The 22239-nt window shown below is 46.9% G+C and overlaps 10 protein-coding genes across 10 annotated transcripts; 5 read left to right on the forward strand and 5 right to left on the reverse strand.

Moving 5' to 3' along the window:
* The first annotated feature begins 3189 nt into the window (after positions 1–3189).
* F4822DRAFT_268279 (uncharacterized protein) lies at positions 3190–6674 on the forward strand. Its single transcript, XM_051454663.1, has 4 exons — positions 3190–3347; positions 3767–3929; positions 4562–4821; positions 4918–6674. Exons 2-4 carry the CDS (start codon positions 3841–3843, stop codon positions 6564–6566), a joined length of 1998 nt encoding a protein of 665 aa, XP_051314836.1. The 5' UTR covers positions 3190–3347; positions 3767–3840; the 3' UTR covers positions 6567–6674.
* Positions 6675–7589: 915 nt separating this feature from the next.
* F4822DRAFT_443784 (uncharacterized protein) lies at positions 7590–8163 on the forward strand (the record flags this gene model as incomplete). Its single annotated transcript, XM_051463142.1, has 1 exon — positions 7590–8163. The coding sequence occupies exon 1, from the start codon at positions 7612–7614 to the stop codon at positions 8161–8163; it is 552 nt and encodes a 183-aa protein (XP_051314837.1). The 5' UTR covers positions 7590–7611.
* A 325-nt stretch (positions 8164–8488) lies between these two features.
* On the forward strand, positions 8489–8836 carry F4822DRAFT_429675 (uncharacterized protein; the record flags this gene model as incomplete). The annotated part of the gene is made up of 1 exon (XM_051461143.1): positions 8489–8836. One exon carries the CDS (start codon positions 8489–8491, stop codon positions 8834–8836), a length of 348 nt encoding a protein of 115 aa, XP_051314838.1.
* Positions 8837–9304: 468 nt separating this feature from the next.
* F4822DRAFT_429676 (uncharacterized protein) lies at positions 9305–9604 on the reverse strand (the record flags this gene model as incomplete). The annotated part of the gene is made up of 1 exon (XM_051461144.1): positions 9305–9604. One exon carries the CDS (start codon positions 9602–9604, stop codon positions 9305–9307), a length of 300 nt encoding a protein of 99 aa, XP_051314839.1.
* A 199-nt stretch (positions 9605–9803) lies between these two features.
* Positions 9804–10796, reverse strand: F4822DRAFT_268315 (methylated-DNA--cysteine S-met). The gene is made up of 2 exons (XM_051454664.1): positions 10348–10796; positions 9804–10276 (listed from the first exon to the last, which is right to left on the reverse strand). Exons 1-2 carry the CDS (start codon positions 10537–10539, stop codon positions 9977–9979), a joined length of 492 nt encoding a protein of 163 aa, XP_051314840.1. The 5' UTR covers positions 10540–10796; the 3' UTR covers positions 9804–9976.
* Positions 10797–10824: 28 nt separating this feature from the next.
* On the reverse strand, positions 10825–12398 carry F4822DRAFT_443788 (uncharacterized protein; the record flags this gene model as incomplete). The annotated part of the gene is made up of 2 exons (XM_051463143.1): positions 10825–11908; positions 12295–12398. 2 exons carry the CDS (start codon positions 12396–12398, stop codon positions 11335–11337), a joined length of 678 nt encoding a protein of 225 aa, XP_051314841.1. The 3' UTR covers positions 10825–11334.
* A 531-nt stretch (positions 12399–12929) lies between these two features.
* On the forward strand, positions 12930–14077 carry F4822DRAFT_268370 (putative short-chain dehydrogenase/reductase). The gene has a single exon (XM_051454666.1). It carries the CDS (start codon positions 13049–13051, stop codon positions 13952–13954), a length of 906 nt encoding a protein of 301 aa, XP_051314842.1. The 5' UTR covers positions 12930–13048; the 3' UTR covers positions 13955–14077.
* Positions 14078–14083: 6 nt separating this feature from the next.
* On the reverse strand, positions 14084–15809 carry F4822DRAFT_268327 (lipase 1). The gene is made up of 2 exons (XM_051454665.1): positions 15241–15809; positions 14084–15167 (listed from the first exon to the last, which is right to left on the reverse strand). The coding sequence occupies exons 1-2, from the start codon at positions 15501–15503 to the stop codon at positions 14126–14128; spliced, it is 1305 nt and encodes a 434-aa protein (XP_051314843.1). The 5' UTR covers positions 15504–15809; the 3' UTR covers positions 14084–14125.
* On the reverse strand, positions 15556–17913 carry F4822DRAFT_268478 (uncharacterized protein). The gene has a single exon (XM_051454667.1). The coding sequence runs from the start codon at positions 17586–17588 to the stop codon at positions 16116–16118; it is 1473 nt and encodes a 490-aa protein (XP_051314844.1). The 5' UTR covers positions 17589–17913; the 3' UTR covers positions 15556–16115.
* Positions 17914–19413: 1500 nt separating this feature from the next.
* Positions 19414–21837, forward strand: F4822DRAFT_404864 (uncharacterized protein). Its single transcript, XM_051458245.1, has 5 exons — positions 19414–20037; positions 20085–20170; positions 20236–20612; positions 20718–20767; positions 20840–21837. The coding sequence occupies exons 1-5, from the start codon at positions 19845–19847 to the stop codon at positions 21262–21264; spliced, it is 1131 nt and encodes a 376-aa protein (XP_051314845.1). The 5' UTR covers positions 19414–19844; the 3' UTR covers positions 21265–21837.
* The last annotated feature ends 402 nt before the right edge of the window (positions 21838–22239 follow it).

Genomic DNA, 22239 nt, shown 5'->3' on the forward strand with positions numbered 1-22239 from the left:
CGAAAGAGTCAATGTTTTGCGAGTACTACCGAGAATACAAACATCGTATATACACCTATATGTACCTAACTGTATATACCTAGGTATTTTGAGACAAGGCTTTTAGGCAGTTTGGAGGGGGGAGGGAGCATTGGGTTTTTTTATTATTACCTTACTCCGTAGGTAGTAGGTAGGCATTGGCACTGGCGCTGGCGTGGGCGGCACCTTGTGTCTCTACCCCCTTCGGTCAGGCCGAAGAGAAAAGAAAAAAAAGTGTTAAATTCTATCTATCTGCCTATCTATCCTATCCTATCCTATCCTTCCACCGCTCAATTAATCGATTGTATTGTATTGTCCGTATGTCTGTCGAGTTAAATCAACCATCCCCCCGTCGCACCAAGCACGTAATGTACGTTTTATCAGCCAAAAAAGTTAAGTGATGACATGATGGCGTAAGATTGGTGTATCATCATACCCTATTAGGCCCGTCGATTACTGAGAGAACGAGGACTTAAGTCTAGTTTAGACATGCAGCAGCAAGTACTAGCAGCACCTGGGCAGCGTCTACTGTGTCCACGTTGCATTCCTTCCTGCTTCATGACCTTCTGTGCCTAATACAAGTATCATTCGCCGACTTTCAAAACTTTCTGCGACGGCCCCCACTTACTTAACCCGAGACTCAGGGAATTGGTCCTCAAGAGAAAAATTCTGAAGCGATCGTAAATGCGCAATCAATCAAATGATCGAAAGTCATAAAATAACCAATTGGTCTCTAGTCCCCTAATAACTTGTCATACCTAATGCATATACACTAGAGTCATGGGGTCGATTTGCCTACCACTCACTATCTTTATACACTATATATTAACCAAAAATGTTGATAGTCTTGGCCGGGGCTAAATGGACATCCATTTATAATTATTAGAAACCCTCTACTATTGCTGGGGGCTGGTTCAATGCTGATCCCTGTACCGATTTTCCTATTCGTGCGTACGTACGTTGGACGATGATAAGCGCAACATCGCTCTTAGGCCCAGATGTCTCCAAAAGCCGACGGATAGCTATATCTAAGTACAATGTACCCATCGTATTATTACTTGGTATCATAGGTATAACGGAATACAATAGTGATGTTGCGTAGGTGGTTCGCATGTGGCTTGCTTGTTCAAGTACATGAAACTGGATTTTATCAAAAACAAATGTTGGAGGGAATCGGGGATCATCAATAATAATGAAGATGGAAATATGGTAAATTATACCCCTGCGCCACATCGTGCAACTCGAGAATACCAACATCGTGAGCCAAGCCAAGCCAACTTTTTCTTATATACAGGGTACTTTATCTAGTTCGTCTAATAAAACATGTTATTTACATGCAAATGTGATTAATGATTAATGAACAACAGTCATCTATTCATTTGACTCATTCCTCTTAGATTTCCAACCAAATAATTGGTGTTAGGGAATCCTTTCTGTATGTATTGTATATTGTGGTTAGTTGATTGCCGCGCAACTCCGGCCGGGCCGATCTTTTACTATCACCCAATTTCATCCTTGCGATGTGTTCATCTTACTGGCTACCTTAAGTCGATATACTTCAATACTTCGGAGGGAAGATTAATAACTCAGTCCCTATCTACCTTTGATTTGCTCAATTGAACGGATTGGTGGTAGGTAAGGTAGGATTGAGTAGGATGGATATTCTACTAATAAGTCGCATGTTACACAATGCAGAGCGACTCCAAACCAGCTAGCCACATGCATAACAATCCGGTACGTAGTCTACCTAATCAGGTCGAATGTATAGAGTGGAAAAAAAAGTAGGTGAGAGGATATGTAGATCTATAGGCAGGCAGAGAAATAATGAAAAAAAGGAAGAAGAGAGATGGCTGGGTTGCCTCAGTCTAAATAGGTAAGGTAAGGTAATAATAATAATAAGGAGGTATACGGTGCAGTACAGACTTATGTGTGTATATAATTAGCATTTCATTGCCTACTTAGGTACCTACCTATATAGGTTCACAACCTGACTAATGGCGGTCGGTTGTAGTAATGATGCTATGTAAGCTGAAGCTCGTATATTCCCCTTACCGCATCGCAGGTAGCCTTGATTACATACATATATACATAAGTAGATACTTTCATATACATTAGTTTCGTGGCTCTCTGTACGAGCACGACATGGCTACTTGATGTATTAATTTCGAAAATTCCCACTGCGTTCTATCGATAGATACTTGGGTTAGGTAGGTACCCCTCGCACTATGTATGTAATGTATGTAGGTACTGTACGCGCACTATGCATTTATTTAGCTAAGGTCGACACTTTAGATAGTGGATGGGTTTCCCAGATTTAGCTTTGGTCCAATCAGCTTTATCTAATTCTCGACTTGTTTTGCCCCTAGTCGGGCCTTAGTTGACAGAGCCTGTATTGCACGAATATTAATGTGCCCCCCTGTTCTGGTTTGGTTTGGTTTCCCCTTGGGTCAGACAACTTTTTTTTTTTTTTTTAATCTTTTATTGAGAACGCTTACTTTTGCCGGATAGCTTTCCTCATAATACCCTTTTTCCACCTTTAACCTTTTACCTCTTTTTCCGTCCTCGACCTTTTCCTTCTTCAATTTTTTTTCTCTCATCCAACGCGCATAATTCATACTACGAGGGTTATATGATCTATCACACTTGAAAATCCTTTTCCTTTTTAATTCCCGAATTCAAAACGCTAGTTTAATAATCCTTCTCGATACTTATCAACAGTGTAAATCTGGCGGCAACGGTAGCTATCTACTAAAACTAAACCCTGTTTCGGTAAGTACATACAGTGCATACAATCAACAATCAAAGGCTACTCGTTTTTTTCTTTCTCCGCTGTTCGTGTTTTCTTTTCGTCATTACAAACCTATGCACCCAATTGGAAAGTGGTCAAATCTCGGTAACTCGAACAAACTTACCATCAATTAAAAAAATTCTTTTAAGTCCTGCGATTACATTGATGGGCTAGTTTTCCGAGGTTTCGAATCATCTTCCTGGTTGAGTCGCATCTCTGTCCGTGCGTCACACTTTGACTCTGTCTGGGAACACCCCCAATCATCTATCTTTCTACCTATTTTCCTGACTAACTCTATGCTCAGGGATAGCTATCCTTCCACTCTTGCTACTCTTTGACTTTAAGTCAACTTTCTCCACGCTATATACCTACTCGTGGTAGAAAATCGCTGAGAACAAGAGAACGATATCACCCGCCAATTCGTCAACAAGTCATAGGAGATCGCCAAGTCTTCTTTTTCGTCTTGCCTCGGGCGCGGAGCCTTAAGTTTTTTCTTAATTCGCTCTCGAGGGCTTTTCGAGTTGAGCTCGTCCCATCAAATGTAAGCATCGAATATCCTTTTTCCCCCCCCAGCTGGTTGTTTCGAAACGTCACGACGCAACGCACTACAATATCATACAACTCGTATTTATCGAGGTAGTTACGGCGTCCTTTTTTTACTTTTGTTTTTATTTTTATGTTTATTTTTTATTTTGAACACCCCCGGACCCGTCATTATCATGTGACTTCCATTTTTATCAACACGAAGAACTCCCCACTTTCCTCTTTGATAACTTGATATCTTAAGTTGGTAGTCACCTATTCGTCGAGTATCCAGCATTTTGGTATTCTACTTTTTTGTGAAACACTTTTCTTTTATTGTGCTAAACGCTCTTGAGATTTAATCTGTACCCCACACCGTATAATCGTTATGGAAACCGGATAGGTCCACTTGACTTCTCCAAGCTAATAATATTACAGACAATTACCATCTTGCCCCTCATATACCGTGCGGTTTCCTTCCTTGGTAATTATAGGTTATTGCTCAACTATTTATGAGTATGGAGGAAGACAAGAAACCGTCTCTTGTTGGGGTTGGTGAGAAGGAGAAATCGGAAAAAAATACAACCACTGTTGTTGAACGGTATGTGCTTTTTTACCTTCTATCTTTCTATCCTATATCTGTACAGCAACCCTACATCACTTCACTTTTTTCCTAGTTGTATAGCTTGCTATCGAGTCCTGTGCTACAGGGCGTGGTCAGCCCCACTCTCCTTCCTCCTTCCGTTCTATCTTTTGGTTGTTATGGCCCGCGCGCCTTCTGCGTATTACGAGCAACTTCATCTCTACTCTTACACTGTCCGTACTAGTGACTGCCTTTTCTTAGTCTAGCAGTCCTTATAACAGTGTTTGCTGTTTCCTAATCATCACTACTTCCCGTACACGGCCTGCTATTCGCAGTAATAACAAGTTGTTATTACCTTGTCGAAGGTCTTAGCTCCTATTTATACTGGTCCGATAAAAACACAATCACCTTTTTACAGGGAAGAGCTTCTAAACCATTATCCACATTTACTCATAGCAACCACCTTCAATCACTCGGGCTTCTCTACTTAACTCTCAATTATTCTACTCATCTTTTCCTCCTATCACATCTACTTCACCGGCCTCTTCTGTACAACATTCATCACCATCAATATTTCCCATTATTCCTCTCCAATATTTTTAACCAAAAGCCTTCAATTAATATATTCTTTCCACTAATCCGCTGCGCAGACCTGCTCCTGCCGCCAGTGTTGAACCTCAGAAACCGAAACCTTCCGAAGGCGACACCCCCACCAACAACGTCGCCGATGATATCGCCAATGACGCCGATCTAAGTTCACCTCCCGACACAAGTTCTGTCTCCAGTGTTAACCCGGATATGCTGGGTGATGAGATTGTGGTTGGCACTCGTGCGAACGGCGGTAAATCTCCAGCTCATCGAGCTGCTCTTGAGCAAGAAGACGTCGCCATGGCCGATGTCGCCGAGGAAGGTGAACCAGCTTCTCATTATCCGAAGCGCAAGCGCACATCTATCTACACCGATTTGAGTGACGACAAGCTTGATAGTAGTCTCATCAAGGACACAGATGAACCCGATACTAGTTCAACCAAGGGTAACCCGCGACATAAAATTGGTGAGGACAACAAACACGTTCCGATTGGTTACTGGCGCGACTCTCCTGTTCCTCAGGAAGGAGGAAAGCACATGGTTGTGGGTTTCATTGATATTCGCGACCGTCTGCGGACTCGGATCCGGAGTATTAACCTGGATGGGAAGGCTATCAATGGTCGACTGTTCCGTATCCCTCCCGGTCCTGGTGGTAGCTGGGTTACCTTCGAACGAGTCGTGTTCCTTGACCATCTCATTGGTCACGACCACAACCTAATCAAAGAATACGTTAAGGTACGCGCCGAGACACTCAAAGATCGCACGAAAGAAGCGGATATGGCAGCATTACGAGAGGCAGAGCGCCGCATCGAGGCTCGCCCTCCCCCCGAGACTAATCAGCCGCCTCCCGTAGCATGGGGTCGCGAGATTCCCGAGCAGGCAATGGCGCCTTATGTAGATGTCAAGAGACGACGTGTCGGTAGTGGCTCCGGTACTATTTCGGAACGCAATGACCCTACTGATTACCTCGATCAAGCCGAACAATCCCGAGAGATGAGTCATATCGAACACATTCACCAACACTCTCGTGTACTACCGACACCTGAGCCTCCCCAAGTGCCTAGAAAGCCTACCCGGATTCTCGTTGGTGTTTGGAGCAAGTCCAGTTCCCCGAATGATGACGACAAGCATGCGGTCTATGGCATCCTTGGCGCGAATGATATGTTCCGTGTCAAGCTTGTCCGTGAGACAAAGGATGGTCGTTTCTTGGATGGGAATTTCCCTAGTGGGGCAGGCGCTCTATGGATAGCTTACGACGAGGCTGTGATGTTGGATCACATAAAACACCTCTCTAGACCGGAGGTTAAGGAGTATGTTCGTATTCGCCAATCTCAGATTGATGCCGGCGAGACGAAAGACGAGCAGATTGCGAATGAGACCAAAGCGGTTCACGAAGCCCAAATTCGAGCTGCGCAAATCGCGGCAGCGAGTCCTAATCGACCCTTCAACCAGGGACACGCACCGTCTAACGCACCGACCACCCTTTCTCAGGTTTGGCCCCAAGAGGGTCGCGACGCGCACGAGTTGAGGCAGCCTAGACGAGATGTAGGAATTCGAGGTGTTGAACCAGTCCAAACAACACGATATGCTCCTCCTGATATGGATGTTCGACGAGTTAGCGGAGGCGGCGGTAACGACCCCATCGGACGTGTTCAGGAACACGCCAACCGCGAAGTCAGGCGAATGGAGGCAAACCAGTTGCGCACAGATCGTCGCCAGGCCAATAAGAGCGCCTTGGCCAGTCCCGTGAACAGCGTGCATAGCATGAACGCTCATGATACCCGACGCGACTTCAACGATAACGTACAAAGAATGAACCATGTCTGGCGCGCTCAAGAGAACATGCGTGCAGGTCCGGAGCCTAACAATGGCAACCCCGGTAACAATGGCAACGGTAACGGTAACGGCAATGGTAATGGTGATGTCATGATGCACCAGGGTGTCAAGTACGAGAGGAAGCAGAATGGCCCGTTCAAGGACCGTCTAGTCAGCCAGGGCACGATCATTAACATCGACGGCGAGGATTACGTTGAGTACCGTGTTCTTACGAAACCATCCTTCTTCTAGAGGAAGTGATGATGACGACACTTACGGGTGGTTTCGCAAGCCTCATGAGGCTATTACTCTGACCTTATTTCCCCAAAACCACAAATTGATCAACACAAACTTCTTAATTCGCCTTACTCGCCAACCCCACCATACAACCAAAATCTAGAGATTAATACATCAAATCGACACGACACTCTAATATCCCGACTCTCAAAACTCTCAATTCGATTCTTATGCTACTTCACTTTCCACATAATATATGTTTTCTACACCAAATGGAACCAACCCCATGTTTCCATGGTATTTTTCGATCGCCAACGACCCAGGATCCGACCAAGATACCCAGGGGTGCGATTCTCACACCTCTCATAGGGAGGATCCCGAGCCGTTTTTCGCATCAGTCTAGGGGAGATGAGGTTACGGAAAAAAGGGAGGGGTTACATTGCTTCATGATTTTCTACTTTCTACCGGCATGCGCGCACGAACGAGAACCGACCGAATGTACGATAGGAGATTCTTACGGTCTGGCATGACGGGGGGGGAGGAGGGGTATGAGGCTGGATTTTCGGCTCGGCAAGGATGCTTGACGCATTGATTTTTCGCGGTGGTTTTTTATTCAGGAAGCCTGCATATTCGTTTTCAGAGCAGTGGATAGGTGCGTGATGCCATGCCGGGCGATCTGGGTAGCAGGGCGTCGAGCACCGAGCAAAGAACCAGGCATGTCTAATCGGCGATGAGACATTAAGATATTAATAAAGAAAAATGCATATATCTATGTGGTCCTTGCGTAATGTTCAAGTGTTGACAACCATGGAAATTGCCATCACATTTTTCAAGTTACACGCTTTGGTAAGTTCTAATTGACCTACTCCAGCTTCCTGTGTTCATGATTAATGTAGAATGTCATCTGCGCTGACAAATCATACGTGGTCTAAGATGGGATGAAAGGAGTGAATGAGCACATATCTTACCTATTACACACACTTACATGCACCTTTCCCCTCAGAATGAAACCTGGAGATGTTCAAATTTCGATTAGTTTCATTGTTCCTCATGTGTTGCTATGGAAATATCTAGAAATATGCTAACAGAGAATTTAAACGGTTTCGTTGCCTGGGTGTTGCAAACGGTGGGTTCAGTGTTCCTCTTTATTTTTCAGAAATCCGGAGAACAAATTTGTGTCAAATTCGCTGCCAAACTCATTGATCCTGTCAAACTTCCTTCATTCATGGATCGAATCATCGACCAGATAAACGAGGCATCAAGTTCCAAGATGGATTCCCCACAGCAAAAGCAACTTGTTCGCAGAGCGAGTAACTGTGATTCCGAAGCCAGTGACCACACCCTTCCTCAACTCGAAAGAAATGCCCCCAGCTCCGAGCAACCCAATAGCAGAGGCGGATGCTCTCAGAAGTGCGAACCGAAGCAAGTCATACTTCATGATAACTCGACCTACAAGAGATATGTCCGCAATGAGATGCCGCGCCAGGGTCAAGGGAACAGAGGTACAATGAATTACAAAGAAGGACGGCCTTCGATTCTCATGGTGGTATTCGCGCAATTGATCGTGGCGGCAATAGTGGTTTTATTGGGCTGGTTGCTCTGGAAGAGCTAGACACTTTGCAAGATGGATACTACACCCAGGATACATGTGGAGCGAGTTACGTTGAATGCAATGTCTTGACGATAAAGCGCGATGGGTACCTAGTGATTTCTTCATTTCAACATGAAATTTAATTCAACTATACAAACGCAGCCCATGGCGCACTGAACACTTAAGATGGGATGAAAGGTCGAATGAACACGTGTGTTGCTTGCTGAATGCACTTTTTCCCTCCCAGAACGCCAGAACGAAATTCTCGAAACCTTTAAAACTCATCCTTCTAATCGCCCATTCATTCTACGTTACCACACAAGAAAGACCAAAAAAAACTGAAACCATGTCCAACTTCAAGTTTTACCTCATCCTTCTCATCTGTGCCTACGTACTGGGACTCGTGGTTTACATTTTCTGCGATTGCGCCAGGGCGGCCTGGAACGCAGTTCTAGATGAGATACGCCGACAGCGAGAATCAGCGCAGCAATTCACTGGCAACACCACACGCAAGCACGGATCGAGCAGCAACCGCGTCTCCAACAACCAAGACCCTTCCCGAGTCCAACACTCTTCAAGTGCCCAAGGACCCAGAGATGAATATATTTGTCCACAAATTTTCCAATCGGAAATGACCGTAATCGATGGCAACCTCACCTACACTGTACACATTCGTGGTAATACGCAGATATGATGGCAGGTCACTTCGCTGGGCGCAAAAGTAATCATTAGGGAGGAATGGCAAGGTTGGACGTTGATCAACTGGTTTTTTTTCGGCGCTGTGTTCGGAATCCTCTTGTGCTGGCCGTTCTAGAAGCACTAGAAACTTCGCCATGATACTGGGGTGCGTGTGGGGTGAGCTACGCTGAATGTGAATGAGTTCAATTTGAACGAGGAAATGCGGTGGATTCTTTATGATTTTATGCCAACTTGAAATCCGAGTTAATCATACTATCTCGATACGAGGCAGCTTCTCATTCCTTGTTGTTCCTGACATGATGCCTCCAAGACAAGGTTGGCATATGAACGTAGTAACCTGCCTACAAAGCTAACAGAAGTACCTAGGTGCTCGATTTAGATTCATAATACACCCCATGCTTATCCCTTATGCCTTATTCCTCACCATACCGTATGTTCATAACTTCATCCTGCCATGTATCTATCACTTTCGCATTCGGAATAACGCAGAAGCCAATGCCCCGATGATGATACCGAGAACCAGCATCGAGTTTCCTCCGTAATTGATCACCGCAGCCTGATTCATGGCGTGGCCTTGCCTTCCGATGGCCCGTTTCACATCGCTACGTCTCTTGTTATCCCAGCAGCCGGAGGGGTTAACGAACCCGAAATAAGTGTGATTGTAATTGTTATTATATATGGTTAGGATATCGGGCTTGTTTTGCGGGTTTGTGAGGTGTACTACTTTAGCTGTGGTCTCCGTCTTCGTGTTTGTAAGGGGCATCGTGTGTATATTATTCTGCGTAGACATAGGTGTGAGGGATGGGTTGCGTATTGTGATGCTGCGCTGGCGGAAATAACTAGCAATTTTTTGCAAGAACGTGTTGGATACCGCGACGAGGAGTCTTCCTGAGAAAATAAGAGGGTATCCGTTGGTAGCTAGGTATTGTTAAAATCACGGAAACAGTTTAAATCCACATTGAACACTAGTCTTGCCGAAATGGCGCCAATATTTTCCCAGCCGCACGTAGACAGACATGAATTATTTCCTATTCGTTGAGAATGAGCCTCGATCTGAACTGCATTTGCCGAGTCTTTGATTATGAGCCAGGAAGACTTACCTCACAACTCCTTTCATCTCAATTCCTCAACACAGCTACACAAATCCTGCCCACGGTGTCCCCGATACTTTCCCCTTCTCATCTATCTTAACCCCCTCCCCACGTAATAACTTGCGCTTCTCATCCAGCGTAATACCCTCGCCATCCTTCGGCCACTTGCCCTTAAAACCACCCAACGTACCTCCCGTCGCCACGACACGGTGACACGGGACCTCAGGCGCAAACGGGTTCCGCCGGAGCGCATTCCCAACTGCTCGTGGGGATGAGCCTAGATGTGCTGACATAAGACCGTACGTCGATACCGAACCCCGCGGTATCTGACAAAGTAGACTCCACTATAATTTGAGATCCACACGTCAGGGATGATACATAAGTAGTGTTGTGGGGGAGGGGATATAAGACTTACTACTTTCTTTTCGAAAGGTGTGCGGTTTGATGCTGCGATGCGCTGGAGTTGTGGTTCCATGTCTTCCGGCACGGGCACTGATGATTTGTCCGGTCGGGTACGGGGATATGTGGATTTGGTTCTTTTTGGTGGTGATGGGATCTCGGTGCCTGCGACTTCGTCGGCGCGCTTGCGTTTTAATCCGACAGCCATTGTTTTAAGTATTATGTGGGAATGAGAGCCTTTGTAAGTTGGAACTATATATGTATTTGGGTATTATGCGAAGCTAGGTGATGATGGAATTATATATTAAGGGAAAGAACCAGGATATGTGGAGTCATTCAACATCGAAAGCAATGGTGATCCATAAATGGACAGGGATTGCCATGAAAAGGGCGCGTCTACGCTTACGATTTATATTATTACCGTATTACATCACCGAAACGCGACGCCAAATCACATGATCAAGAAAAAGAGAAAAAGAGAAAAGAAAGTTAAAGCCACAGTTTTATTGAAGTTCACTGAGGTATCTAAGTATACTGGGGCTGTGCTATGTACTGAGTACTCTAAGGTAATGTAAGCTAGCTATTCGTACGGGCTTCTGATTTGAATCGGCGGTCTGGGGAAATCGTTCCCTAATATCGCGCAGTCGTCTATGAAAGATTTCATTTTTATCCTCGCTGAGATCCTCAAAGTCGGAATAAAAGTAGGGATAGCGTCTATACCTTTTTACAACTCTCTTGAAAGCGACATTCTCCGTCGGAAATCGAAGACTGGGATGCATAAAAAGATACTCTCCGGTCTCCGTCGAAAACTCGTAAAAGTAAATATAAGTCATTCCATCGACTCTTATAATCATTTGCGACACAATCAACTCATTCTGCTTTTCGGTGAACTGCCTTCCCTCGAGCATGACTTTGAGAGTCGGTAAACACTTGTCCGTTTCAAAGAAATAAGGGATGTATCTAGCAGCCATCTCTGGCCACTCGCTATCCGAAAAAAACCTTGTCATAAACAATGCGTTGTCATTAGTCCCTTCTTGAGGGCCCACTGAAAGGCGGTTTCAGCGCATGGGGTATGATGATTAACGGTACGATGATTAACGGTATGATGATTAACGTCCGCTCCGCTATCAAGCAACATTTGAATGATCTCACTGTTGTCTTTTTTTGTGGAAGCTGCAAAATGAAGGGGCGTGGCCCCGTCGTAGTGGATCGAATCGCGGCTCTTGTAACCACGATCTAATAATATCTTAACGACCGACGGCATCGCGCAGAGGGCTGCTAATTTGAGGGGGTCGTAAGGGTCATCCAATGACTCTTCAGTGTCTGGTAGGTGGATCATACGGTTTGCATAGACTTGAGCAACGCCGACAAACCCAGCTAGGATAGCACCAACAAAGGGGCCGACGAAGCGGGGCGAGTAGGACATATCAAAAATGCCAATGGCATCGCATACATCCCTGAAAATTAGGTCCGACAACTCGATTCTAGCATTGTTGTTTTCGAAGACTGTTACCAGTTCTACAAAAACATCTTTAGCCTTATTCGCAGCTGCTAGGTCAATCGGTGCCGAGTAGAGCCTTGCTGTAAGGCGATAAGCGCTGTCGCGGTAGCTGAATTCAAACCCCCCCCAATCGCGTAGTGCGCATGCGAAGATAGTCGGGCCATACGGCTAGTGCTTGTTGAATAGATTTACGGGCTATCACAGGGCTGCGACTCCTTCATGGCGTAGAACGAGATGCATAATGGAGCGCTGGGGTCAAAACGCGTCTTTCGTCGTCATACTTAGGCAACGTCCGAAAAAGGCGGTTCTGAGGGCTTCCCCGCATGTCGCACATGTCGAGTGGTTCCAAGGACGCGTACTCCTGCTCAAGAGTTCTGTATTTCAACTCGAGATCCCTTACCTGGAGGACGTCCAATCTATAGACGAGCGGGTCTAGACGTTCTGAGAGTTGATGGCACGTACGTGATAATCTCAACAGGGACTGGCATGTGCTTGATGGTCTGCTCGCACATGTATTGGATAACATCGTGCGAAAGTCTGTTAGTGGAACTAGGAATATTCTGCATTGTGTCTGAAGATGCTAATATCGAATATCGAATAAGGAATATCGGTGCGTTTATTCCGGTATGTCACTTCATATTTACGCCGCAGTAGCTCGGCTATATATAAGCAAAAGGAAGGGGATAAAACATTGCATGTTGATGATATTGTTAGGAAACAACTACAAACAAGACATTCGTGTATGTATAGTGATGTGAAGATGAGACAAAGGGCATGGGCAGTGCATTATCGAATCGAATTAACATGTCTGTTTGGATTGGCGACAATCCACACGTCTCGTGAGACCATACACTCAGGTTGCCTAGGATTATTCAACTGAATCAAACGGGATGATGATGTAAATGGGGAGAGGATCCACGGTGAGACCCCAACTAGGAGTTGAGGGATGATGCCCTTAATTTCGAGCTGACGTACCATGCGATAATGATATCCCCCGCCCCGGACATTCGAAAGTCCTTGTACCTCCTATTTATATGGAAGTGCGCCCTTACGCATCTCCTGGACATCGGGACTTTCCCGGACTTCGACTCCGGCTAGTGACTCCGGCGACGGAGATAGCCATTCTTAACGAGGGGACTCGCCCTCATAATGCAAGCACGCCCACCCATACCACCCCGAAGAGTCGTATCGATTTAACGCCATCTCTCCAACGAGAATGTCAACAATCAAGAAACCAACAGCCCTCGTAACAGGCTGTACGCCCGGCGGTCTAGGCTTTGAGCTCGTCAAAGCTTTCGAAGCGCGCGGCTTCCACGTCTTCGCCACAGCCCGGAGCCCCGACAAAATCCTCGCGTCGTCGTCGACAATCGACACCAATATCGAGACCTTTCCTCTCGACGTCGTATCAAGCGAGTCCATCGCGAACTGCCTCTCCCACGTGCAGAAGAGGACCGGCGGTAGACTAGATGTCTTAGTCAACAATGCGGGCACGTTCATGATGGGGCCTCTGGTCCACGCTTCCATGGATGAGGCTCGGAAGGTCTACGATGTGAACGTATTCGGCATGCTAGCCGTATCGCAGGCTTTCACACCATTGCTAGCGCGGGCCCAGGGGGTCATTCTTAATATTTCGTCTTTAGCTGGCGCGGTGACTATGGCTTGGCAAGGGATGTACAATAGCTCCAAAGCAGCTATGACGTGCATTTCCGAGACGCTGCGTCTTGAGTTGGCGCCGGTCGGCGTTCGCGTCGTTACGGCTATGGTCGGCGAGATGGCGACGCAGATATACAGCCATGGTGGCGGCGGTGGTGGAGCTGACTACTCTCCTTCCTTGCCCGAAGGATCGTGGTACAAACCGGTCGAGGATATTCTTCGGACGCAGGGTCAGGGCCAATTCCAGGTGAATAATGAGGATCCTCGCGTGACGGCACGGAATCTCGTCACCGATACACTAGGTGGGAAACGGGGTAAGATATGGCGTGGAGGAAATGCCGGCTTCGCTAGCGTAGCGAGTTGGCTATTACCAGGAAGAGTATTTGAGAGGATGTTGCATAATGATCGAGGTATCTATAATGAAAACATAAAAAAGGAGGCGGCGCAGAACTTACGATCGGTACGATGAGTCGACGGCATTGTAGTTGATTGATGGTTGATAGCAATATGAATGTACGGACCTAGAGACTATTTATGAATAAAGAAGTACGTGGAAATGTGTTTATTTATATGCTCATGGCTCTGTGGCGCACCTGAACTAGATCATCTACCTTCTCTCAAGGGAAGAGATTGTTCGAGTTTAAAAGGAAGGCGGCTTGTAGACGTCTACTGTAACATCCTGAGTTCTAACGCCCTTTGTGGTATCGTATGTCCCATCAAAGACGCTGGCTAACCATTCTATCGCTCGGTCTTGGCCATTCACGATCTCAGCCACGTGGCCGCCAGCCGTGTTGCGATCATATCGAACAGAGACATTGAATCGCTTGTAATGCTCTATATGCGCATCCGTGTCGGCAATAGGCGTCATCTCGTCCCCGATTGCCTTGTAGACGAAGAGTGGAATCCCCGGTGCACCATGGTAACCGAGCAACCATTCAATTTTTTCGATCTTACGTAAAGCTTGACACGATTCGAGGTCGGCTTGGCCGCCGACAAAGTAATCGTAAATGTCGTGACCTCCAAATGCGTGAAAAGCCAGTAGTGAGTCCATGTCGCGGCCTTTCAGGAAAGCAGTTGCGTTGTGGGGCCCTTCAGACTTGAGACGACTGCGTAGGTGGGCGTCAATTTCTGGGTATTCGTTCATAACACCCAGCAACACCAGGATAAGGTTGCCCGTATAAGGCGTTTTGTTAGTGATAGTATACATAGCTCCTAGATTGCTCACTAGGCCGCCCACTGCGGCGCCTACGAAACCTGTCGCCAATTCAGGAGCATACTGAACTTGCAATTCGGCAGCTTTCTCCGAGGCTAGCGAGCCGCCACTATACCCCCACATTGCGTATTTTAACTTGTCGGCATTGCTAGGCAATGAGATACCGGAGTGACCCGTAAGGGAGAGCACGGCACGAATGCCATCAAGGGTAGAATGGCCAGCTTGGACGGTAGCACCAAAAGCAGCGCGGGGTCCTTCGAAATCCGGAGTGGTGACGAACCAACCACGTCCAAGCATTATGTCAATCTTTTCATGGTCGGTAGGGATGCCATAGTTGTTAGAGAGGGGAGGCTGAAAGATGCGGTACGAAGGTCCCCAATTGATGGTGGGTGTATTGTAGGCTATCTGGTAAGAAAGGAGAGCATTGTATCCAGAGAACTCGGAGGCCTTCTTGGGGATTATTAGAGATCTAATGAGATAATTAGATGGCTAGACATAAAAACTTATGAATGTAGAACAAAAAGAATATTCAGGGCACTTGCGTGACTGCCCATGTTGGTTGGTATCGTGAACCGATGGTACGGTATAGAATATGATATGCGGCGGCGGAGTTTTTGAAGATGGTGGGGTCTCCTGGAACGGTTCGAATCCGGAGGATAGTCCCCGGAGTAGATGATTCAAGGTTAGGCGGGGCTGTATACCATGGATCTTTAGTGGGCAATAGGTGATTCGATCCGGCACTTGAAGTAATTTCCGGTATTGGTGAAGCCATGTTTGAGTTTGAGCTACGTATGTATCGTACCATGTAGACACCTACATAAAGTTAAGTTACTGATTGCAGCTGCAACTGCTTCTGCTTTTTATTTATCTATGGTAAGTGGCGTAAGGGACACGGAGTTTCCGGTTTCCCTATCCCGTCTTGTGCAACTTGGGAATTAACGTTTGCTGCAAGGTATATAGTGTTGTACTTGCTGTACAGAAAGACAGGGGCTTGGCTGCTTATGCGTCGTGCCGCGTAAAGAAAGGATTTAAGGGCGGGAAGCCGCCTTTCGGCTTCATCGGGTCTGCCGTATACCGACCCAATTGCGTCACTTCATAGTCCGATTCGAGCGATTCTCGGCTGGGACTAGAAAAAGAAATGGGAGGTACTATATAGAACCTCGAGGATGTGTCGCACATAACCCCCACTTAAGAATTGCACATGTTGTCGCTGTATGATGGGGACCCCTTTTTTAGACCCTTGATTAACCCTAGTTCCGAGCGCCGAGTTCCGACCGAAATGGGTTAATCACTTGTATAATTCAGGTGTATAACAAAGAATATAACTTTATGCTGGAGGACATGATTTCATAACTCAAATAGCTATCGCGACCATGAGCGTCTGGTTACCCCTATTTATGCACCCAAGTCTAAAGCTTCATAACTTACTCCGCACATTAACTTCCGGCTCAACAACCTCTTTAAAATACCTCGTCCACTCCTTATCCTTCCCTAACGCATCTAATTCATCTTCAGGCAAGCAGAGCAAAACCATCTGAACGACGTTCCCATCACCACCTCCACAATCTTCATATTCCGTGTCTAAAAAGTACAGACACCCCGAAATCAGTGCATGATCCGTCTTCCGCCATACCGCAGGTTCACCTAACAACGGTCCGAAACGTAGCGACGACTTCCGCTCCCAATCAAACGCCGTAACAAGGGAGCTAACGCCGAAGTCCGTTTCCGGATTTTGCGGCCCGCCGTACAGGAGGCGAGAGCGGTCGGTCTGTCGCGATAAAAACGTCGCGTAGCTGCGGATCGACCACGCATTATTAGCCTCGTCTAACGCGCGGCGTAACGCTGTCGCTAGGAATGGGAGTGATGCCGTAGCTACGGCTGACATAGGAAGCCAGAGGGTTGCGTGGTATACCATGTGGCCCATATACGAAGACGGTACTCCCATGGCGACGCGCCCGTCGATGGCGCGGCCGAAACGAGTTAGTAAGTGCTCATGAAGATCGGTGGTCTCATCATTGTTTTTATTCCGCCGACGTTGTACTATCAGTGGTAGTCGGACGGCCGAAAACCGCTGCCAGCAGAAGGCAGAGAGGGCGTCGTTTGTCGATATATGCGAGACCGTGGGGATCCATGAGGAGTCGCGCGTCCTAGCCCGCGTTTTGATTTCCTCGACGGCTTCGCGCGAGATGCGAAACACGCGCCATCTTGCTGGGGGGATTTCCAGTGGTGGTGGTGGTGTCGTCGGGGCACGTCGCAGAAGGTGGCTATGGTCCTTGATAGGCTCTCCCTGTGCTAAAAGTGGGATAACTCGCGTTCGGTCCATGCTGAGTATAGAGAGTTCGTTGTCTGGTATCGCCTCGCCATTCATGACGGCCGCGAGTACGCGCCGTAAGGAAATAATACCGGAACCGTCTATCATGGTGTGGTTTGTGCTAATCGTGAGGATAACGCCTCCTTCGATGAAGTTTAGCTGCAGAGCACACACAGGTGCGGGGCTGGCTGCAGGTGGTGTGGGTAGCGAGGGCCAGGGCTCTAAATCCTCAGCAGGCAGCATCGAAGCTGGGAAGTTAGCCTGTGCAAGGGCTTTGAATGGGGCCATGATATTGTCGTATTTCTTCACAAAGAAGTCCTGTCGGGACACACCAATGGGCCATGGTTTGGCTATTATGCGGCCCAAGTTGCTAGAACTACTGTCAATATTAACAATTTCATGGCCGATCCAGGGAATCTTGTCTTTTATTTCGTCAAAGGCAACTCGGAATGCCGAAGTGACAGCTTCTCGGGAATCGTCGTCGTCTAATTTGAAAATAGCTAGGTAATTTGTATAAGAGTTTAGCACGGGGAATTGGGACATAACATCCGGATATTTTAGACTATCTGTGGCCTTCATCTTGGAAGAATGGCTATAGCTTTCTGATCGCGGTTAGTGGTCATTTCCGTTTCTTTGTCTTTAACGGAGAGGTTTCTTAGAAGAAGGTTCAGTGGGGAGTATTGCCGAGCCGGGCCCAGAAAAGAAACACGGCTGACCACGGCGTGCCATAGGGTGGGTGACACTCGACGGCGCAGTCCTTAATCCCCTCTTAGATATGTCTCAGTGGGATTCTTAGTCCTATGATGTTTCGGGTAGTAGCTGACGCGGCAAATCGCTATAATAAATACGCAACGCCACTCTCGAGGTGTGGAAATTGGAGATTCATTTTATAATTATCTTGTTGAGCTGCTGAGAAAATTATGCGAAGGTTAATCGCATGCTATCGCAACACGCGTGCCCGACAGGGCCTATATTGTGTGTAAAACATATAGTGACTTATTAGCGCTGACCCTTCTACTCTGCTGTGCGTTCCTTATATACACAATTCCTTATGAGCTTACCCCTATTTCGTAACTAGTTCCACTTTTCCCCCGATAACATGACTAAAGCCTTGAAATTCAAAGACATACAGGATTGATTCCTCCATTACTTAAATAAACCGTAGGTTTAAGTACAGACCGGCCTAGTATCGTTGGTCTGCGTTACGTAATAATCTTGCGAGCACTCCTCAGCCATACTGCCTAGCGACCCCCGTAAAAAGCGCTGCCCTTCGTAGACAGGCTTCGTTTCCTGTCTTTGCTGGCATATAACTGTAAAAGCCGACTTCCTGAAAGAAGCTTCGTACATATCCGAGTTGGGTCGTCGTACGGGTACTCGCTAGTCGCAAAAAGAGAGTAGGGGAGAGGGAGCGTGAAAGGGACACGGGGGATTTATCAAGGCTAGGAATCCGGTGGTCCATCCTCCTATTTTTGTTCTTTCGTTTCCTGAATGGTCTATCACCGGCGCAAGCCCCCCTCCTGACAGTAGCGTTGTTTGCTCCGACATAATATCAGCCGTCAATGAACCATTCCGGGACGACAACCCCTTGAACGGATTCTCTAGGCGTCATTGCAAGGCTCTCGCGAATCCGCGGACTGTTGAGCCGACAGTCGCTCGCGCCGCACCTTCGTAATTTCGACTTGTAACTCGCCTAGTACCGTCGCCTCTAATGATACTTTTCTTGTAGGTACGCCGCCGTTGCAAAAAAGGCCAGATCGGGCAGAGGCCTATTATTCCTTTGTGTCTCCGAGCGAAACCTAGCAGGCGCGGGATTATTTGAAGTTCCCCTTGTAGGTCTCGTTAGATGTTTCGCTGCTGTTGGATTTGTTTCTGTTATTTTTCTTCTTACCATTATTCATATTGTTGGTATCCAATAGAAACAAGAGAGAGTATGTACGGGTGTCAATGAATACATGAATTAGTGGGTGAGTTGGTGAGTGAGTGTATTGGAGGATGAATGTTTGGGTGATTAGATGATGAGGATGGAGATTGTCGGGTATTTATAGACGAAGTTGGGGACTTGGCCTTTCTAGACTTTCCCTCGTAGTCTCCTCGTCTAAAACTATGCTATTGAACGTTGATAACGTATTGAACTTTAGAAGAAATGGTGTGAAGCTTAAAGTCTAGTAACTCCCACAGCACTTGGGTAAGTGCCTTGGTGTTTACGTCTAGGCGGGCAGGTGTCGTTAACTTGCATTTCCTCTCAAGAGCCAAAATGGGGTGAAGAACGCCTCGATGCCCCCACCACCGGATAATGCTACACGGCTGTCGGGTAGCAGCACGAAGACATGGCTCGTATTACCGCGTCGTCTCGGATTTATAATTGACTTGTCTCACCTAGTTCAGCTGTGGCTTTTCACCATGATCCGATTCTTCCTTCTCGGTCTTTAAAAACTCCTAAGAGGGAGGGTTACACATTGCTATTCTATCTAGATATGTCTTAAGTAAGTAGTGATCTACAGACACATTGCGTATAGCTGTGGTGGATGCTCGTGTGCTCATGGTAATACTAGCAATAGGAAAATTTCAGCAGAAAGTGAAATCCTGTTTGATGATTGTATCACAATTAGGAAATACACTTAACTATAGGTGGGGTTGATGTAGGTCGATATAATCTTTCCGTCGATAGATTTTGATTCTTAGAGATTTGGTTTAGCTTTTACTAATTGTTCTATCTCGAGACTTCAAGATTTGAAAGCATTGGATAGTCTGGCAGGTACGATTCTGCTGTCGCTTATCTTTTCTATGGCGGTTCTTCGTCATCTTGCCTCTTCCTAGGTAACTCCTCTCGAAACAATGGTGGCCCTCGATGGCGCTCAGCAGAAGGCGGCATTTGCCACGTGCGTTATAACACTTCCCATATGCACTCTAGCAACTGGTCTTCGCTTTGTAGCCACCCATCGCTCTGGCCGAAAACCCGGTCTTGAGGATTGGTTTGCACTAGCGGCTCTAGTGACCTTCTTGCCATATGCTGTTGCGCTACTGTATGGTGAGTAAAACCATCTAGTTGTTGATACAGCCTCTTACTCATGATAGTCATGGTCAGCAACGATGGGCGTCCAACACAAGAATTCCTGATGGCTATTATGGAGCGAGACCCTAAGGCGATGCAACTTCTAGAGGTAACAGTCCATCTGAAAGCATGATAGCTATTGATGCAATGACTGACGGCATCGAACTTACGTAGATACTATGGGTCAACCTTAGCTTCTTCTGGCCGCAGCAAACCTTCGCGAAGCTCAGCCTACTAGCGCTTTACTACCGCCTCTTTTCCGTCAGTCGCCCATTCGTCATCGGCGTCTGGATTGTAGCTGCTCTGCAGATCGCATGGGGCATTGGCGTATACGTTGCGTACCTCAATAGTTGCAAACCCATCTCCAAGGCTTGGGACATAGCGCGAGATGGCAAATGCGTAGATGATACTGTCTTCTTTAGTGCTTCCGATCCCCCAAACTCGATCATCGATTTCATCATGGCTGGTCAGGCTATATGGATGTTGAAATCGCTTCGAATGGGTACTAATTCCAAATTCAAGCTGGCTATACTGTTCTTGATTGGTGGCTTGTAAGTACCGAATACCAACTGGTCGGCCCTTATCCCTTACCCTAATGGTTGATATGTTGCCTACATAGGTATATATCTGTCTTCTAACCCGTGTTTACTTCTCAGTTCGGGTGCTATTGGGTTCGTAAAAGTTGGTGTGGCTCAGCATGCCGTTAGTAAGTCGCTAACTCCAACCAACCCTAGAGTAAAGATAAGCAAGCTGACTCCTTACCCTCACCCTTGAATAGATAGAGACTTCCGACAATCTATATTCGACGAGGTTCAAATGGCAACGAGCTTACTATGCTGCTGCGCACCGCTCTACAAGAGCCTGATACCCACGGACATCGGCTTCATCCAAGCGCTGAAGTCGTGGACCGGACGCATAGGGAGCACCAACACAGAAAAGCCAGACTCTAGAGCAGTTTCGGAGCCGGGGAGACGTCCGGAGTCGCGTGGCTTCTCCCCCGGGAGAGCTCGAGCCCTAGAGAGGAACCAGCGCGATAGATGGATGAATATCGACGGTTCGGCGCTCGCTTGGACTGATGTGGAGGCGTCGCATGTGGATGTATACGTGTCTCGAGCGGAAGAGGATCGTGATGGAGTATCGGAAGCGGGGAGTAGTATACCTTTGAAGGCTGTGCGGGTCGATAGGACGGTCGAGGTTGTATAATAACTATTAGCGGTCTAGCTTTGGGAAAGGCTTACGTCATGGGGGTAAGCAGGGGAATTTCGTTGTTGTAGTAGTTCTCTATATGTTATGAGAAGACCGTAGCCGAAGACGAGAGAATAAAGTGGCTATCGATGTAGGCATACTTGGAGTTGCCTGCATGCTCATCGTGTAACAATAAGATTGCTACCCCACCTCGTCTTTGTTGGCTTCGCAACAGTATTGCTTTTGCTTTTTTGAAACAAATGTTCGTAGGGAGTTGAGTTCGTGATGGCCGAGCCGCACAGGATCGTGAAGGATCGTACATATTGACCTGCATATTTGGATTATTTGGTTGAAGTTTGTTTAGTGGAAGTTCCTGTAACTGACGCCACTGGCCTAAAGAGGGGAGGCGAGTCGATAGATCGGCCACTGCTACAGATATTTTAGCGTTGTAAAAAGGTCGGCCAATGAAGTCGTAATGCCTCAGATATGCATTCGTTCTGCGTCGAAGTTTACAGCCTACCTAGATATAGACGCGCATCAAACCGGTCTATTTTGTTATAAGAATTAGTAACTACATATGCATTGCTCTTGTGTGAAACTCCGTTTATCTTATGCAAGAGCGCGCGCCCTTGCCAGGACACGAGATACGTGGCTGAAGATACGAACCTATGGCTTGGTTATAGGTTGTATAACACGACTCGTGCTTTACTTACCTTCCTCCAGGAACATACATATACTTCAATAGTTCATTCGAATTCGATGGACTCAATCCTTGAGGCGTGACAATCAGAGTTCCCCAATTTACGAACGACGCCATGCGCCGGGTTACTGGTAAGAGGCCTGGACGCCACGTGATGCAATTATTGCGTGATTCCCGGAGTTTGCTGGCTCATCTTCCATGAGAAAATTATTGCCAAACTGACATATGTCTTAGGTTAATGTTTTTAGTACAGCTAAATGTTCAATGTTGGAATAGGTAGGCTGGGACGTAAA

The sequence above is a fragment of the Hypoxylon trugodes genome (genome assembly GCF_022578975.1).
Source record: "Hypoxylon trugodes strain CBS 135444 unplaced genomic scaffold F4822scaffold_5, whole genome shotgun sequence".
Lineage (NCBI taxonomy): Eukaryota > Fungi > Ascomycota > Sordariomycetes > Xylariales > Hypoxylaceae > Hypoxylon > Hypoxylon trugodes.

Coding starts and splice junctions, on each gene's coding strand:
- F4822DRAFT_268279 (XM_051454663.1), top strand. CDS start 3,841: ATGAGTATGGAGGAAGACAAGAAACCGTCTCTTGTTGGGGTTGGTGAG. Junction 3,930..4,561: donor ACAACCACTGTTGTTGAACG/GTATGTGCTTTT, acceptor TCCGCTGCGCAG/ACCTGCTCCTGCCGCCAGTG. Junction 4,822..4,917: donor GGCCGATGTCGCCGAGGAAG/GTGAACCAGCTT, acceptor TCAAGGACACAG/ATGAACCCGATACTAGTTCA.
- F4822DRAFT_268315 (XM_051454664.1), bottom strand. CDS start 10,539: ATGGCTGTCGGATTAAAACGCAAGCGCGCCGACGAAGTCGCAGGCACC. Junction 10,277..10,347: donor CACCTTTCGAAAAGAAAGTA/GTAAGTCTTATA, acceptor CTCAAATTATAG/TGGAGTCTACTTTGTCAGAT.
- F4822DRAFT_268370 (XM_051454666.1), top strand. CDS start 13,049: ATGTCAACAATCAAGAAACCAACAGCCCTCGTAACAGGCTGTACGCCC.
- F4822DRAFT_268327 (XM_051454665.1), bottom strand. CDS start 15,503: ATGGTACGATACATACGTAGCTCAAACTCAAACATGGCTTCACCAATA. Junction 15,168..15,240: donor CAACCAACATGGGCAGTCAC/GCAAGTGCCCTG, acceptor TTATCTCATTAG/ATCTCTAATAATCCCCAAGA.
- F4822DRAFT_268478 (XM_051454667.1), bottom strand. CDS start 17,588: ATGAAGGCCACAGATAGTCTAAAATATCCGGATGTTATGTCCCAATTC.
- F4822DRAFT_404864 (XM_051458245.1), top strand. CDS start 19,845: ATGGTGGCCCTCGATGGCGCTCAGCAGAAGGCGGCATTTGCCACGTGC. Junction 20,038..20,084: donor TGCTGTTGCGCTACTGTATG/GTGAGTAAAACC, acceptor TACTCATGATAG/TCATGGTCAGCAACGATGGG. Junction 20,768..20,839: donor TGTGGCTCAGCATGCCGTTA/GTAAGTCGCTAA, acceptor ACCCTTGAATAG/ATAGAGACTTCCGACAATCT.